The 18,410-nt window shown below is 37.4% G+C and overlaps 1 protein-coding gene across 1 annotated transcript; it reads right to left on the bottom strand.

Moving 5' to 3' along the window:
- Nucleotides 1-3,843: 3,843 nt before the first annotated feature.
- LOC119773378 (prostaglandin reductase 1-like) lies at nucleotides 3,844-15,983 on the bottom strand. The gene is made up of 9 exons (XM_038270367.1): nucleotides 15,838-15,983; nucleotides 14,132-14,257; nucleotides 10,222-10,267; nucleotides 10,077-10,136; nucleotides 8,469-8,636; nucleotides 5,570-5,843; nucleotides 5,383-5,488; nucleotides 5,183-5,301; nucleotides 3,844-5,100 (listed from the first exon to the last, which is right to left on the bottom strand). Exons 2-9 carry the CDS (start codon nucleotides 14,235-14,237, stop codon nucleotides 4,990-4,992), a joined length of 990 nt encoding a protein of 329 aa, XP_038126295.1. The 5' UTR covers nucleotides 14,238-14,257; nucleotides 15,838-15,983; the 3' UTR covers nucleotides 3,844-4,989.
- Between the last annotated feature and the right edge of the window lie 2,427 nt (nucleotides 15,984-18,410).

Below are 18,410 nucleotides of genomic sequence, written 5' to 3' on the forward strand. Positions count from 1 at the left end.
AGATTCTTATTTCTTAAATTCATCTATTTTGGATTATATCTATATGTTTTAATTTACACATTTAATCTTATTACGACCACTTTTATTTTGAAAACTACTATCGCGACGCATTAAAATGACTTGATTTATTTTCCCCATTCATTACTTAAGAGCATCCAGCGACAGTTAAAACTGTCAAAATTATTTAATTTGTATACATTCTTCTTCACATTTCCTGATTAGGAGCCACGGGTATTATATATATACTGTATTTGATTATGTATAAAGTGAAACCGGAGTCAATTTCCGGAGATGGCGTGCAAAGAGCTGAAACGGCACTAGTTCTGCTCCTTTTCAATTTACCGGTACAAGGTTTGGCTGCTAGTTAGAGAACGTTTAGCGGGAGAAGAAAGTACACACTCAAAATGAAACAATCAAATGCAACACACAAATAAACATTAGTTAAAACTCCACTATCATATTTCAACAGATATGTCGACTTTTTTGTTTTATAACTCGCAGCTCGGTGCGATGGTTCTGCTGTTTCCAGTTCCCCTCCACTCAATCCCTTTTCCTATTCAGGCCAAAAATGGGGCGGATCCTTTGTTACAAGTCAGAATGACTGGACATTTCTGGGTTTATGGTAAATGATTACTCACCGCAGTTACACGGTTACTACGACGGAGTATTAGGGCCATACATGAAGAGAAAAAATATTTTTGCCATGACGAGATTAAACTCGACATGTCGACTTTAAAGTCGACATGTCGACATTAAACTCAACATTTTGAGAATAAAGTTAAAATGTCATGTTGAGTTTAATCTCGCCCTGTCGACTTTAAACTCGCCATTTCGAGAATAAAGTTGAAATGTCATGTTGAGTTTAATCTCGACGTGTCGACAATAAAGTTTAAATTAGTTCAAGAGAGCCAACCGCTGCACAGGATACATGCACAGAATCCTATACAGTTGCAGCACATGAAAGACTACCTTCACTCTTAAAACGCAGACTGCAGCTGTGGAGCGCGGTTGCTCTTTTCTCCAAACTTTGGAATGTCGAGATTAAAGTCGCCACGATATATCAACTTTATTCTCGAAATGGCGAGTTTAAAGTCGACACGTCGAGATTAAACTCAACATGACATTTCAACTTTATTCTCAAAATGTTGAGTTTAATGTCGACTTTAAAGTCGACATGTCGAGTTTAATCTCGTCATGGCAAAAATATTTTTTCTCTTCATGTGTGGCCCTAATACTCCGTCGTACATTTCCTCTCATACGACGGAGTATTAGGGCCATACATGAAGAGAAAAAATATTGAGTTTAATCAATGTTGAGTTTAATCTCGACATGTCGACTTTAAAGTCGACATGTCGAGTTTAATCTCGTCATGTTGAGTTTAATCTCGCCCTGTCGACTTTAAACTCGCCATTTCGAGAATAAAGTTGAAATGTCATGTTGAGTTTAATCTCGACGTGTCGACAATAAAGTTTAAATTAGTTCAAGAGAGCCAACCGCTGCACAGGATACATGCACAGAATCCTATACAGTTGCAGCACATGAAAGACTACCTTCACTCTTAAAACGCAGACTGCAGCTGTGGAGCGCGGTTGCTCTTTTCTCCAAACTTTGGAATGTCGAGATTAAAGTCGCCACGATATATCAACTTTATTCTCGAAATGGCGAGTTTAAAGTCGACACGTCGAGATTAAACTCAACATGACATTTCAACTTTATTCTCAAAATGTTGATCTCGTCATGGCAAAAATATTTTTTCTCTTCATGTGTGGCCCTAATACTCCGTCGTACTCTCACGTTCTCTTAAGTTTTACAGAAAAAAAAAAACAGGAAATAAAACAGAATAACATATTTATAGTAAATAAAAAGATACATTTTATTGTTCTTTTTAAACAATGTTCAGAATCAGAATCAAGTTTATTGCCAAGTAGGTTTGCACTTACAAGGAATTTGACTTGGTGTTGTTGGTGCAGACAAAGGAATACAACGAGCTTTACTTAAATTCCAATAATTTACAACAACAAAGAACTATAATTGGGGGGTGAGGTTTGAAGAGTCCTTTTCCTGAACTATTTAAAAGTCCTGAAAGATCACTGGGAAGATCAACCAAGATCCTCTCTGCAGAGATGTCAAAAACTCTCATGTAACATAACAGTTAAATGTACAGGTTCTAAATTGTACATGAGTAAATTTATTTTTGCCTTAAATGATAAAATGTATTTAAATATATATATATATATATATATATATATATATATATATATATATATATATATATATATATATATATATATATATATATATATATATATATATATATATATATATATATATATATATATATATATATATATGTATGTATGTATATGTACAAAAAAAAAAAAACATGCACAGAAAACAGATAAATGTCCCCCTCTGCTGACTGTGTTGGCAGGGAGAATCTAAGAAAAAAACTAACCTGATCTAATTTAGCTCTAAATTAAAGCATCAGACAGGATGCTTTAATTTATGAGCAGTTAAATACCTATAGAGCTCTGGTATTCACAGAATTAAATTTTAAATAGAACTTGAAACAAATAGTTAAATCTAATAAAAGAGGAATGTAGAGAGAAGGTCTTGCATCTCAGAATCTGATCAATCATGTGGAGCGTTTCCCATCCCCTCCATCTTCATCCATGTTTCTTAAATGGACAGATTTCCTTTGCACTCAGATACTGAATAAAAGCAAGTATAATTAAATCCACTTCAGCGTCTCTGATCTGTTGCATGGGGAAATTCAAAAACCTTTATCCTATTTTGGTGATTCTGTTCATTTGTGGCTTGAGAGATATGCTTTAGGTCATATTACACAACATTTCTCTTTATCTTCAGCTTTTTAGCAGGTTGTGTGTCAACACTGATACTTGAGAGTTCTTGATACTTGACTAAAGCCTGAAATCCATCTGAAGATAAGCAGTCACAAAGCATAGCTCAATATTTACATGTGTTTTTTCTTGTTTTGTTTTTTTTTTCTGTCCAACATACATTTTGGAATTAAGGTCAGAAAGCCAAAGTACAGTCTCAAAACAAGTTTTCTGAAATGTTTAACACATTTCCTGCCGTTTTTGGCGAATTTTTTTCAAACTCTGACTGAAGATGGATTTTTCTCTTTCCGATAAAAAAATAAAAAATAAAATCCCCCACAATCGTCTTACCTTGGGATTATAAATAATTGTAAATAATTATAATTGTAAACTGAACACACAATTTCCCAGGAATTAATAGTAGGTAATGCCTCTTGCAGTTTTATTTACTAATTTTCTATTATTTTCTTAATCTTGGGAGGGACCTTCAGTTCTCTGTATTGTCACAATTGTTCTTTTTTTCCCCCATTGTGTTAACAATTCCAAAGTCTTTAAATCATTTTAACTCTCTTGCTGGCTGAATCAGGGCCTCTCTGTTGAACAGTTTCTGGTCAAAAAAGGTAAAAAAAAAAAAATATATACTATTAATAAATATTTATGTTTTATTTCTAACCCTCAAACCCTCTTAAAAAAAAAAAGCTTTGTTTGAGTCGAGTTCTACAATTAAGGGTAAAATAATGTAACTTTTTGTTACATCACAAAATCAGGCACTTTAACGAGGATGTGCAGACAGGAATATTTTTCATAAGGTTTAAAACTGTATAATAACCATCGTCTGAATCATAAAGTACATTACACGATTCAAAGAGGCACAAAGAATTAGATTAGATGAGCTTTATTGATCTCACAACGGAGAAATTCACATATTGGCATCCTTTATTTGTCATACAAATTCAAGCAGTAAATATTAAAGAGGCACATAAACTGCATAAAATGCACTAATACACTTCAGATTAAGACACATTAAGATACATTCTCTATCTAGCTGACGATTGAGGACTTTTAGTGCTGTTCAATACAACATTAGTGCATATCATTTATTACATAATACTTGGCGTTTATTTGTAATCTATATGTAAAAGATAGAAAGGGACATTTGGAAACATTGTAGAGTAAGGCCTTCAGCAAAGTATTCATACCACACTGGTTTACATTTTTACACCCATGACTTCAGACCTGGGTGGAGGTTCACTCCTCTAGCAATTGGCCTAAAATGTACAGCAGGAACTTCAGTGGAAGAATTCATAGAATATGCAAGAATTAGATCGACCCGGTCAATGCCCAGAGATCAACGTTCACAGATTATCTCCATCCAATCTGATAATTCTTTGCCTATTTTTCAATGTATAATAGGGAAGATTTTGCATCTCTAGATGTGCAAAACAGGTTGAAATGTTTCTTTTAACTTGCACCTATAACTCCAATAAAAGACGGTCAAACAAAGTCCTGTTTTAGACATTTAGTGGTAAAGAACTGCAGGAACCACAGAAAAGATTTTTGGTGTCTGTTAAATTAACCTAGCCTTACTGCCATTCTACTGTAGCCATGTCATGCATCAAAGAAACAAATACAGCTAGCTGGCAGCTAAAAGGGCAGGATGCTAAGGAGCTAGATTTCTAAACAGGACGTCCCAGTCGACTGCATTAAATGGTTAAGAGAGACAAAGCCAGAAAAACAACAAAGGAAAGTGAGAGGATGTGTATATGGGTGGGGCCAGTTGAAACACCATCAGTAGCCCTGAGTCATGTTTTCATATCATCAGGTTGGTATTGTAAGAAAGAGTAACCTCTGTATGAATGTTTTATAGGGCACACCTCCGGGAAGGAAGCTCCTGTTACACTAGACACTACTTGACTCTAGATTTTAGCAGACCTTCCTTTAAGCTATCGGTTAGCCACTTCAGTGCACTGTCAGATTTAGAAATAAATCAAAATACATTTTTGATCTTTTAGCCAAACTGAAGTTCTCAGCTCTTATCCTACATCTAATCTACATTGTTAGTCGTGAAACATTCAAATCTTCTCCACATTTTACCTTGATTCTTCTTACACAATACCCCTCCTACATGTAGAAATTCCTTAACACCACCTCACACAGCAACTACAGCCTTGCCAATGTTTTCTCCCTTCAGCAGGCCCATAAATGCAGCTGGCATGTTCTCAAAGCCCTTTGTGATGTGCTCTCTGCACTTAATTTTCCCCTGTAGAGGTAAAATAAATATATTAATTTAATGGCACCAATGCAGGAGGACATGATGTTTTAAAAGCTAATCCTAAACGTACCTCTTTTAGCCAGGCCATCAGTCTTTTTAGGCTTTCGAGGTTTTTGTGTTCCCACCTGTTAACCATGAAACCCTCCATTTTCAGCTCCTTGAAGATCATTGTCAGGTGTGGGTACGGTCCTGAGAAATATTCCAGTTAAATCCAACCTGCCTATATCACCGTCTCAGGCGCTATAGATGAATGATTTTTAACATACGTACCTGTCTGAGGAGTCGCATCATTGTACGTGGAGATACTCCCACACACAGCTATTCTTCCAAAGCTCTTCATCTGCTGTAGAGCGACGGTTGAAAAATGCCCTCCAACCTAATAAGAGATAAAAAAAAAAAAGTTGCAAAACAAAGTGGAATAAATGACCAACAAGTAAACTGCACAGGCTTCACTTACATTGTCGAAGAAGCAGTCGTATCCCTCAGGAGCCGCCTTCTTCAGAGCCTCCTCCAGGGAAGGAACCGTTTTGTAGTTGAAAGCCTCATCAAACCCCAACTCTTTCAGGTAAGCTACTTTGACGTCCGTCCCGGCCGTACCCACCACCTTACAGCCCTTGATCTTGGCGATCTGTCCCACCACATTTCCCACCGCTCCGGCCGAAGCGTTCACCAGCAGGGTCTCGTTCTCCTGCAGCCCAAGGACCTCCTCTATTCCATACAGAGCCGTCAGTCTGAAGGTAATAACAAATAATACAAAACGGCATCACAGAATCTTCATTAAATCAACTCATTATGCACAGAAAATTACATTTTAACCCTTTGTTTTCTAATTATTTAGTTAATTATGCCTTTAAATTAAAGGTTTTAAAGGCGGCTCAAAGTGATGTTGCCTGTTATTTTTCAGAGCATGTTTTAACTCTACATATCCAGAACCAAACATGGAGAAACAGCATCTAGTTCTTATGCTCAACTTATCTGGAAACAAACTACCAGAAAACTGTAAAAAGCAAAGAAACCCTGAACTGCTTTAAATCCAGATTAAAAACCTATTTTTCAGGGTGGCCTTCGACTGCGCTATGAAAACATTATTAGCTCAAGTTTTATTCATTTTTTATAAATTCATCTCCAATTATTCATATTTGTTGATTATTTATTTACATCTATTCCACAACAACAAACCGTTTCCCTGGGTTTTTTCGTGCTATCTTTTTTCATGTACAGAACTTTTAATTGTCCCACTACTGAAATGCTCTATATACGCTCACCGGCCACTTTATTAGGTACCATGCTAGTAACGGGTTGGACCCCCTTTTGCCTTCAGAACTGCCTCAATTCTTGGTGGCATAGATTCAACAAGGTGCTGGAAGCATTCCTCAGGGAGTTTGGTCCATATTGACATGATGGCATCACACAGTTGCCGCAGATTTGTCGGCTGCACATCCATGATGCGAATCTCCCGTTCCACCACATCCCAAAGATGCTCTATTGGATTGAGATCTGGTGACTGTGGAGGCCATTTGAGTACAGTGAACTCATTGTCATGTTCAAGAAACCAGTCTGAGACGATTCCAGCTTTATGACATGGCGCATTATCCTGCTGAAAGTAGCCATCAGAAGTTGGGTACATTGTGGTCATAAAGGGATGGACATGGTCAGCAACAATACTCAGGTAGGCTGTGGCGTTGCAACGATGCTCAATTGGTACCAAGGGACCCAAAGAGTGCCAAGAAAATATTCCCCACACCATGACACCACCACCACCAGCCTGAACCGTTGATAGAAGGCAGGATGGATCCATGCTTTCATGTTGTAGACACCAAATTCTGACCCTACCATCCGAACGTTGCAGCAGAAATCGAGACTCATCAGACCAGGCAACGTTTTTCCAATCTTCTATTGTCCAATTTCGATGAGCTTGTGCAAACTGTAGCCTCAGTTTCCTGTTCTTAGCTGAAAGGAGTGGCACCCGGTGTGGTCTTCTGCTGCTGTAGCCCATCTGCCTCAAAGTTCGACGTACTGTGCGTTCAGAGATGCTCTTCTGCCCACCTTGGTTGTAACGGGTGGTTATTTGAGTCACTGTTGCCCTTCTATCAGCTCAAACCAGTCTGGCCATTCTCCGCTGACCTCTGGCATCAACAAGGCATTTCCGCCCACAGAACTGCCGCTCACTGGATGTTTTTTCTTTTTCGGACCATTCTCTGTAAACCCTAGAGATGGTTGTGCGTGAAAATCCCAGTAGATCAGCGGTTTCTGAAATACTCAGACCAGCCCTTCTGGCACCAACAATCATGCCACGTTCTAAGTCACTCAAATCACCTTTCTTCCCCATACTGATGCTCGGTTTGAACTGCAGGAGATTGTCTTGACCATGTCTACATGCCTAAATGCACTGAGTTGCCGCCATGTGATTGGCTGCTTAGAAATTATGTGTTAACGAGCAGTTGGACGGGTGTACCTAATAAAGTGGCCGGTGAGTGTAAATCAACCTGTTTTAAAGCCAATAAGAATGAAGTGTTTTGCTTCTTTTTTTTTTTATCTGAATATCACAGAAACATAAAGCGCGTTTGAATCCAGAAGCATGGAGAACACTGCAGATTGCTGCAGTTCTTCAGCTGACATCCACTGTTGTACCTTAACTAGGAGGATAAATGCAAAAGTGTTTTAGCTAAAGTAGTTGACAGCTTACAAAGAGCTGTATCTAACCAAATCAATGGAAAGTTGAGCGGAGGGAAAAGTTTCTTCCATGCAACACTTCTCTAAAACAATCATTAATGCAAAAGAAGCTCCCAATTAAGTAATCATTCGAATCATAATACAGTCCTACGACATAGGTTTCAATATCTATTTAAAAAATTGTATTTATCTCATATTAAATCCTAATTTTCTAAAAAATAGAAATAAAATATATTAAGTCAGTCTGTGCTTAAATATCACAAACTATAAACATATATTTTAGCATTTCGTTCATATATTCAAGCTATTCTGATTTATTGACATGGATCTATATAACTCTAAAGTGTTACTTTAAACCCCTGAACATTTATTTTTTTATTTGAACAATTCTTCTCTGGTATCCAGAGTTTTAATAAAGCAGGAAAACATCCAATTTGATAAAATGTTGGTGAATTTCTTACAGAGTATGACCTGTGATGGATACAAAAAAATAAACTTAACAAAGTGGACATTTCTTTCTGATTTAGATTCATTTCCAAGATACAAATCTTCTAAAAATGTTGTGCATCATCAAACATCACACACAATAAAGTATATTGAATGCATCTTTCTTAAATAATTAGCCAATAATAATAATATGCTGACAGATTTTGTGAAAATTGTCATTTAGCAGCCTGACTTACCCTGGCATCCCGACGTTACCCAAAGCCAGCGACAGCGAAACATCTAGAGGCCAGTCAGACATGAGGGGGGTGAGGTCCGTTCCATCGCTGATGGCGTGGCTCCTCCAACCACTGCGGCTCACCACGTGGCTTCCCACAGGAAAAGCCGGGTTTTTACTCTGGATCACCCTACACAAAAACAAACCCTGGTATAAGTTAAACAATCAAGTTAATTACAACAGTAATGTTTACTACAAGCGGTTGTGAAGTACTATGTTTGAAAAATTAAAGGGGATAAAAAAAAAAAAAAGAAACAAAAAAAAAACACTAGACTACAAACAGTATAAAGATGCTTTATTTTTGGCACCTATAAGAGTCTAAATCATTGATCTCTATTTATTCAGTGAATTGCTGATGGCCCAAAGAAAGTGAAGCCACCGGCCACCATCTTGGTGCTCCTCACTCCCACGGAAACGTGCAGTAAGAAGCCTACCTGTGTAGCATTTGGCTGCAAAAACAAGCAGATTGCCAGCTGTGGGAAGACGTTTCACAGGTAATTTCACAGTCAGTGGATGTGCTAACCAAGAAAATCCATATATACGCCGATATATCCTATAGTATAGTATGTAGTAACATTAGTCTGGCTATTTAGGACCGACTCGAAGACATTGACTGAGTTAGCCATTGACTTTGTGTCTAACATTTGAAAATAGAAAGTAGAGTAAATAGAACTAATTCACTGTGAAATGTCAATGTATTAATTCTTAAGTGGATGATGCTGTTGTTTTTGTAGTGTTTGTTGTATTTCTTATTTGAAAAAGTCACGTTACAGCTAAAACATTTTTAAAGGCTAATGCACAGACACAGAATAAAAGTATATGGCATCAGTCAAAATGTCAGGTCTCGAACTCAATGCTATTCCTGACATTTTGAATTGAAAAAGCTTCTAGGATGGGAAGCGAAAGTCTTCAACCTTGGAAACAAAGTCCAGTGGATTGCTTTTAATCTTAATTTTGTTGTTAGAAATTACGCAATATTCACACATTTCAGTTCAAACTAAAAAGAAACTAACAGAAGGCAAATGCAGGGAGAAGCAATGTTTGCTCTTCATCCGGCAAGAGATACATGCGATACAAGAAAAAAAACACTAATATTGCCACTACCATCTGGATAATGTATCTAGACCTCGGTGCAAAGCTGAGGTAAATTTTGAATTTCTGCACATCTAAAAGGATGTTTTTGTTGTTTGGTGTCCCTGATGAGCACATCAGCTATGCAGCAGATGCATTTTTTGTGCACAATGTGGTTCGCTTCAAAATGGGAAAAATGTAAAACATCTGGGATTTAAAACATAGTGCGGATCACAGAAAGTGTTCTTCCTGAGAACTTTCTCCTTGGAACTCATCCATTGAACATCCCCAATAGCAATGATTTCTATCTCTGAACACCCAGCCAGGAATGTTCAGGGTCTGCGCTTGTCGGCTCCTCGCTCATGTTGAATCAAAGGCTTTATAATTAACCACAGGTGCAGCCCGAGCCATTTCAGTAAATATCAGACATGCAAATCACATCATGAAGGATAAAAGAGCGTTCGCCGTTCCTGTTCCATTACAGTTGTTTTCCTCTTACTTTGCAACTTGAGTTCCGATCATCACATCCCCTTCCTTCATGTGGATACTGCTGAACGGCCTGCAAAACAACAGAAACAAATATTATAAACCCTTCTTTATCGAATGAAGACCGAACATGAATGTTCTCTAAAACTAGGACTCACCTCATGTATGGATCCACACTGAGAAAAACCGCCTCCAAAAGCACCTCTGGAAGAACAGAACAATTCAAGTGTAAAATCATTAAGAGAACAGTGTTAGAATACAGAGCCTACAAACTCCGTAAGCCTTGTCACATTTTGTCACGTCAAAATCAATATATATATCTTACTGGGACTTTAATAGAATAGCACAAAATATAACATATCATGTGAAGCTGAAGAAAAATGCATTGTTTTTTTTTTCAAACAACACAAATATAAGATATGTGGTATGTTTCATTTGTTGAACCCTGTTTGGTTCAGTCACTGAGATCAGCTGTTTTGGTTACATGTGTTGCTTATTCTTCATTACTAAATGATATGAGCTGATTCAGATATCGTCTGGACTTTGACTAACTTATTCTTGCACATGAATGATGGATTCATTTAAAGCTGCAGTGTGTCATATTCAGCGTCATCCACTGCTTCTCACCCTCCAACAAAACGCAGGCCGCCATGGTATAAGTGGCTTTACTGATATCTAATTTGTTGCAGTCACATGAGAGCGTGATGCTGATCTCCACAGTCACTAGTTTATCAGCTCTGATCTGTGACCTGCTCCTATGCAATAATAGTTATTTCTAAGGCAACGCGTGTGCACCCGTTTCTGTGCGCTCGTGTCAACTTTTGGCACTTTGAAGGCGTTACCCACCAGACAAAGCCACCCGCCTGTGATTGGCTACTTTTCAGCTGTTTCTCAATATGTGTACTTGTGCGTTCTCATGTGCTCGTGTACTCGTGAAACGTCATCAGCCTCAGTATTGGTACTGTTCCAATTCACAAGAACACAAGAACGGACAAAGTCGCCAGATGTTGTTCTCGCCCCTCCCTGTTTACCCAGCAAGCATCAGTGCAGACTTGTCCATTCTTCAGATTGACAGCTGTCCCAGCATGCACTGCGGCAGCAGCAGCTTTTAATGGAGCGCTTACAGAGCTCAGAGTATTAAGTTAAAAGTTCTCTTTTCTGTTGCTCAATAAAAGTACATTTTAAGATCATTTGAGGCGAGAAAAATATACTTTAAGCATCACTATATGGCCCATTTACAGATTTAATGCTTAATTTGAAAAATAAATTTCCGGAGCTGAGAGCAACCAGCAGCCTTCGAGGTAGGGATGCACGATATTGGGATTTTGGCCGATATCCGATATGCCGATATTTTAAAACTCATGTAGCTGATAACCGATATCGATACTGATGTTAAAGCTGGACAAAAATAAGTAGTCATTGAAAATAGCAGTTTTGTTATCCATTTCTTACACTTTGAAATATAATATACTCAAATATATTTTCATATGCTGATATCAACTTGATTTTAAAAAACGCGGTATCGAGCTATTTTACTTTCAAAATCTTGTGAAATTTCATCGTTCTGTTACAAACTCTCGCGATATTTTGCAAATTCTTGTGAGATTTTGTTACTAAAATAGATCGATACTGCGTCAATATATCAACATATAAAAATATGGCAAAATTTTGTGAATTTTCGGGGGATTTCGTAGCATAACGATGACATATAGCAATATTTCATTAGTAAAAGAAATTGATATGGTGTTTTTAAATGGCAATATATCAGCATATGAAGATATCGTGATATTTTAATGTATAATTATTTTTTCCCTCGTCTTTAGAAGTTTTTAAGTCTGTAAAAAAGAAGTTTTTGAGGAAGAAGAAGTAGTATTTTTTTTTTTTTTTTTTTTTTTTAAGACTTTAGAAACTCAGAAGCTGATCAAATATCGGGTTAAATATCGATGGGGTTGCCGATGTCCGATATTCAGTTTTAAGGCCGATACCGATAGGGGGCCGATTATATCGTGCATCCCTACTTCGAGGGTAACGGCTAATCCTAGCTCGTCTGCAGCAGCCCTCTCTAGGCATAGCCGTGTGAGAAGGACCTCTGGCTCTGATGGTGAGTTTTTTGTTTTATTTGGCAAAATGTTCATTTTGTTTGTGTTTATCTGACTGTGTTCATTATTATTCCCCCAATAAATTAAAAAGTTAGAATTTATAATTATCTAGAGACTATTAATAATAGGAGGTGAAATGCAGCTCCAGAGGAGCTGAGCTTGTGGTGACGTCACTAGAGGTGAGTATTGGCATGAGTGTTGCGATTCGATACATGTCGCGATACTTGGGTCATGATACGATATTACAGTATCACTATATATTGCCATATTTTCCCCAGCTATCAAATCAAATGATGAGATAAAACAGCAAGTGCTGTATATTTTCATAAGAAAATATTGATTGGGTATTATTATCCATGTTGTTTGGGGTTTTCTTCCACTGTGACTGCCTCAAATACAGATTTGGTTCTGCACGCACAGTTAAAGGGCTCCACAGCGCTTTCTGCCAGAGTGGTGGTGCAGAGGTAGCCCATTTTCCCATCAATGTTTTATGTAACCATATTTTTTTTAAATTGATACTAAGAAGTGAAAGATCGATATTATATTGGGCAGCCGAATATCACGATATATTGCCAAAACGATTATTTCCCACGCCCCTAGAAATCACGAGTACGCTTCTGTTCCAACTGACCCAGATTAATGCTGCATGCTCCTGTTCCCCCCACACTTTGCTGTGTTCTTCTCAAGAACATACTTGGTGAGGACACGAGACCGTACTCGTGAAATGAGAAACGGCCAGGAAATCCCGCCTCTCGAGGCTGTACTCTTCTTCATACTTGCAAAGCAACTTCAGGCTAAATGCTTCTCATCAAGAGTTGGAAGTTGGTAAGCAAAGTCCTTTTTAGATACAATATGGTCTGGGTAAATACTGGATTCTGATTGACTAAAACAGTTATAGGACATCATCAAAAAAAAAGTTCAGGTCAAATAGCATGATAGTTTCTGCTAGCTCAAACAGGGAGCAGGGAGGACAGTGTATGCTGTTACCTTGGCAACGTGTCACAACCCAAGATGCAGGATTTACTGAAAAGTAGCCAATCACAGGCATGTTTCTTTGTCCCGTGGGTAACACCTTCAAAGGGACACAAGTTGACTGCAGCATACAGAAACGGGTATAAACAATGGAGGCTGCTTGCATGTGAATATCAAACCACACGCGCAAGCAGAGAAGGAACAAGCACTCATGTGTGACATATTGAAATGATGGTCCTCTATTTACACATGCAACATGCTTTCAGTTTTTGTTTTTTACTGTGTTTGTTAATGTCATTTTAAAGGGAATTTTGAAGCTCTTTTTTTATTAACTCTCTTATTTGTTAATGTCACATATTACATGGAAAGGGTGACTAAAAACAATGCATAAAATATTGTTTAATTGACGATTGTTTTCAGTCTTATATATATAAGATGCCATATTTAAGATGTTTCCCACATAGTTCCTTTTGTTGTTTCGATTCCATCTGACCAGAGCAACCTCTCACACATGTTTGTTACCTTCCCTTCATGGCAAACCGCAGATAGGACTTATTTCATCATTGGTTGTCTTCTTGCCTGAGCCGTAGCTCTCTACAGCTCCTCCAAAGGTAACCTGGGCCTCTGGGCTGTTTAACCTTCTCCTTGCAAAGCAGCTACATCTTGCAATTGTTACATTTTTTTCCTTTTCATACAAGAGGCTGAAATGTTCTCCTTGAGATGATCAAAGCTTGACATAGTGTTTTGTAACCAACCCCTGCTTTAAACTATTCTATAACTTCCTCCCTGACAGTTTTCTTTGCTTTTCCAAGCATTTTGGATTTAAACCATGATTAAATTAAACACAGATTGAGTTAGTTTGATAGTAAGCATGACTGCTGAAGGCATTTGATGGCATTTTTATTTAATGGTATCAGAGTAAACAATATTATATTTTCCCTTTTAGTTTATCAATTATTTTTAACGTAAAAGGATGTGAAAAAGTAAGTTTTCTTGCCTCCATCTTTGGGTTCAGGCAGGTCCTCCACCCTGAGCTGGAAGTCGCTTTCCTTTGGGAAGCCATCAAAGTGTTTGGCCAGAATCCATGACTTTGCCTGAACCATGATGATTTATAAACTCAAGGCTGCAGGGAGAGAAAGAGCCACCAGATATGATTAAAGCAGGCAGGACATGTAGCATATGGAGGAATAATATAACCATTGAAAGGGAAAAAACAACCCATTGTACAACATGTGAAGTAATTCTCGATTTCTTTGCATTTAAATTCCATAAAGTTAGGCTTTCTTTTGTCAGTCTTTTAAAGTGAGATTGATGAGCCGTTCTTTGGGACTTCCTGAAGGTCTTTCCAATATTTAAAATCATCAGTTTAAAATAAATAAAAAAAAACAACTGTTTGGGCTGTTGATGCTTTTGTAATATTAGATTAGATTTACCAGAAAACCAGTCGTTTGGGTCATGACCTGACTCTGGTGCCATTTTGTAGCGGAAAGATTTGGAAACCTCTGTGATAAAGTCTGAGTAACATATACATTATTTATATACATACATATACATATATATACATATATATATATATATATATATATATATATATATATATATATATATATATATATATATATATATATATATACATACATACATACACACAGCATTGCACTTTTTACTTGAGCAAAAAAATGATAAAGTATCAGTACTCTTATTTAAGTAAAACTGGTTACTCCATACATTTTGAATAAACTCACTTAAAGGAAACAAGTTTGTTTTAAACAAATATGCACCATTAAGAGAAACACTTTCTTCTATTTTGTACTGGATGCCTATTGGTTAAATGTTATTTTCCATCTGCAGAGTCAGTTGGAAGGTGAGTTAAATATATGAAAGTATATTGTAATTTACCCTATTCTACACATTGTAACTGTTTTATACGTTAAAATATGTATTTTGATAAGTGTTCATTCCATCCAATTGTACAAATAGGAAACTGTATCTATATTATGCATATCCCTTAATAATTAGTTGGTTTTATTACACTATTCAGTTAAATATTAAACCAGTTGTGATGATTATGGGTGAGTAGATTAGTTACCAAACCCCTTTGGTTAATTACTTGTGTCATTTTTTTACCCTAGTCTACACACTGTAACTGTTTTGTATTATAACTGTTTTATACTTTAAAGTATGTATTTTGAAAAGTGTTCATTCCATCCAATTGCACAAATAGGAAACTGTATCTATATTATGCATATCCCTTAATATTCAGTTGGTTTTATTAAATTATTCAGTTAAATATTAAACCAGTTGTGATGATTATGGGTGAGTAGATCAGCTACCAAACCCCTTTGGTTACTTACTTGTGTCATTTTTTTAAATGTTAATTTTACTGCAGTAAACACATGAAGAAGTAGTGCTACCTTTACTTTAATAGTAAAATTGTTGGGAGCTGTTCTGATTTTAAAGAAAAGCATGGCTGCCATGTGGCTCCAACAGCTGTGAATTTAAGAAGCCTGAAGTAAACAGAATAAATGCAGGCATTAAAAAACAGGAAGATGCCAATGTTTCCGCGTACGGTTATAATAATACTGATGGAAAAAAAAAAACAAGCTGAAACAATGAAGAGCAACACTTAATATAAGTAAACAGACATGGAATCTAAACGAGCATTATTAACTTATTCTAAAACAGAAAAATTAATGTTCGCACTCAGTCGGACTGCTGTCTTTTTCGGTAGATCTCTGCAGAATGTCGTTTTTCGGGCTGAAAAACCACTCAGTGAATCTTGAGAAGTAAAACCAGCTTAAGTAAAAAAGGCGGAACGAACAAACGACTGGGAGGTCGGGAGAAACGCTTCCAGCGTGCGACGTGATTGGTCAATAGCTAACCCCAGCCAATAGCGTGCGACGTAGAACGCCCATGCTAAAGCTATCGTCCAATGATATCGTCGCAAGCCCAAGCTTAAAGAAAGTAAATAAATTTTTTTTCCATGGCATGTGTAAATGGTGGGAACTTTTTCTTTTTTAGTTCATGAGCAAGAAACAGGAAAAACCAGGTTAGGATTTGTTTGAGTGTGTTAAGAGTCATGTTATGATGGCTGGACTGTTGTTTTGGAACATCTCCAAGTAAACTAAAGTTTCTGTATTGACTTACTGATCTGTAGTGTTTACTTTATGGAAAATGATCCAACAGAGAAAGGTGGTGAACTGAGTCCTAGATGGGCTGGTTGATGGTTTAGGGCCAGACAAACCTGTGTGGTTTGATCCATTAGGTAAGCTGCTGTACCTCCACTAGCTTACAGTCTATTTTAACTTGGACTATGGAGCAACAGAAGAAGGTGAGCTGCCCTGATGAATTATGGCTTCTTATTTTATCAGATGTCTTTACAGGAAATCCCATAAAATGCACTATAGATAGAAAGCAGACTTTGGAAGGGACCAGCATTCCACAGAGAAGCCTTGATCTTGCAAGGATACGTGCCTACATATTGACTTTTCTATTATTAATATTTTTATTGGATTTTATAACATATACAGATGCACACACAACACGAGAACATCTTGCAACTAAAATGTATACCATAAAATCCATAAAAAAATAACGAAAAAAAAGACAATATTTAGATTACCCAAAATATTACCATCAATGACAATAAAAAAAAAATCAGCAAACATTCTAACAAAGAAAAGCAATGATAGCTTAACAAGTAAGACAAATCAGTAAAAAAAAAAAATTATTAAAAGAGGTAGTTAGAGCAGCTTGTGCTCTGAGAAGGTTGCAAACACCCGGTTCGATCCCCACATCCTGCACTCTGGGTCCTTGAGCAAGAGCCTTAACCCCACACTGCTCCCTGGGTGCTGCACAATGGCAGCCAACTGCTCCCCAAGGGGATGAGTTAAATGCAGTTAAATGCAGAGAGGGATTTTCTCCATTGTGAGATTAAAGAAATGAATAAACTACAAGGGAGTAGCAGCCTAGTGGTTAGGGCATATCCTGAGGTTCTGAGTTCCAGCCCCACTCCCACAGACTGCCACTCTGGGTCCCTGAGCAAGAGTCCACACTGCTCCCTGGGCGCCCTGTGATGGAAGCCCACTGCTCCCACAAGGGGATGGGTTAAATGCAGAGAGTTCATTTTCATTCCTCTTTAACCATTTAATGACAGTAAAGCGCTGGAAAAACAAAACAAAAAAACAGGCCATTGACATTAATTATTCAACATGGAGCTTCTCAACATATAGTAGGAATGGTTGCCACAGCTGTTTAAATCTTCTTTCCGAGCCTTGAGCTATATATCTTAGTTGTTTCACTTTAAGATAAGCCACTATGTCCACCACTCACTGCCTCTTCCACCTTAGTAAAATAGTCTGTTGTGCAAGAAGTGTAGCAAAGGCCATCCAACAGTCCGTTGGAACCACACCTAATAAGGCTGTGACAGGGTTTGGTTGAATTGTTATTTTCCACTCTGCAGTGATTTTTTTCAAAAATATCCTCCCAAAAGACTTTCAGCCTTGGACAGCCCCAAAACATATGGCTGAGGGTACCAGGTCACATTTACGCCAAGGACAGTTTTCTGCATATTGACTTAGAAATGGGATTCCTGGATGGCTGTTGTCTCTTTCAGTAGAGTGATGCTTCCTGCAACAGACCAGAACACACCCAGAAATGTTTTAAGGAGCAGAATATCTTTGAAGAGTTTAATCTGACCTTTACTATCCAGATATCAATCAAAACTTCAGTTTTGTGAAGATCTTTTTTTGTTTTGCTTCTGTGTTACATTGACATCAATGCAAAACATTTCACATCCTCCTATCTGAAGTGTTCCTCTATACCCATACTTATATCTGTCCTCTCCTGCTTTAACCAGGACAGGTCTCATAGAGACACCCAGATTTGACTCTGCCTAGACCTCCTTCAGCTCCTCTGGGGAAACTGTAAGAAAATAACTTAGTGTTAATATGGCAATAATTTAAAAACAAGGTAGTTGAGTTGCCAGGACTTATTCCTTCAAGTTGATTATTGTAAAAGGTGAAAGTTCAGCTAAATTTTGTATTTTTTTTTTTTGTATAATGCAGGAAAACCAACTACTGGAGTTAGACTTTGAGTTAGAGACTTAGTGTTATTTTAATAATCAATTTTTGTCATGATTGGCTTAAGAGACTTAACCCACATGCAGAACATCACTGGAAGCAGAGTAAAAGTTTAACAGAGTTTATTGAAAGGTTCACAGAGAAATCATGAACTGGTTCTGGCACAGGTCCGGGACTGGAATTACTGATGTCTGC

This window comes from Cyprinodon tularosa, unplaced genomic scaffold (genome assembly GCF_016077235.1).
Source record: "Cyprinodon tularosa strain WSP-4 unplaced genomic scaffold, ASM1607723v1 ctg76, whole genome shotgun sequence".
NCBI lineage: Eukaryota > Metazoa > Chordata > Actinopteri > Cyprinodontiformes > Cyprinodontidae > Cyprinodon > Cyprinodon tularosa.

Coding starts and splice junctions, on each gene's coding strand:
- LOC119773378 (XM_038270367.1), bottom strand. CDS start 14,237: ATGGTTCAGGCAAAGTCATGGATTCTGGCCAAACACTTTGATGGCTTC. Junction 5,844..8,468: donor GGTAACGTCGGGATGCCAGG/GTAAGTCAGGCT, acceptor TATTACCTTCAG/ACTGACGGCTCTGTATGGAA. Junction 5,489..5,569: donor ACGACTGCTTCTTCGACAAT/GTAAGTGAAGCC, acceptor ATCTCTTATTAG/GTTGGAGGGCATTTTTCAAC.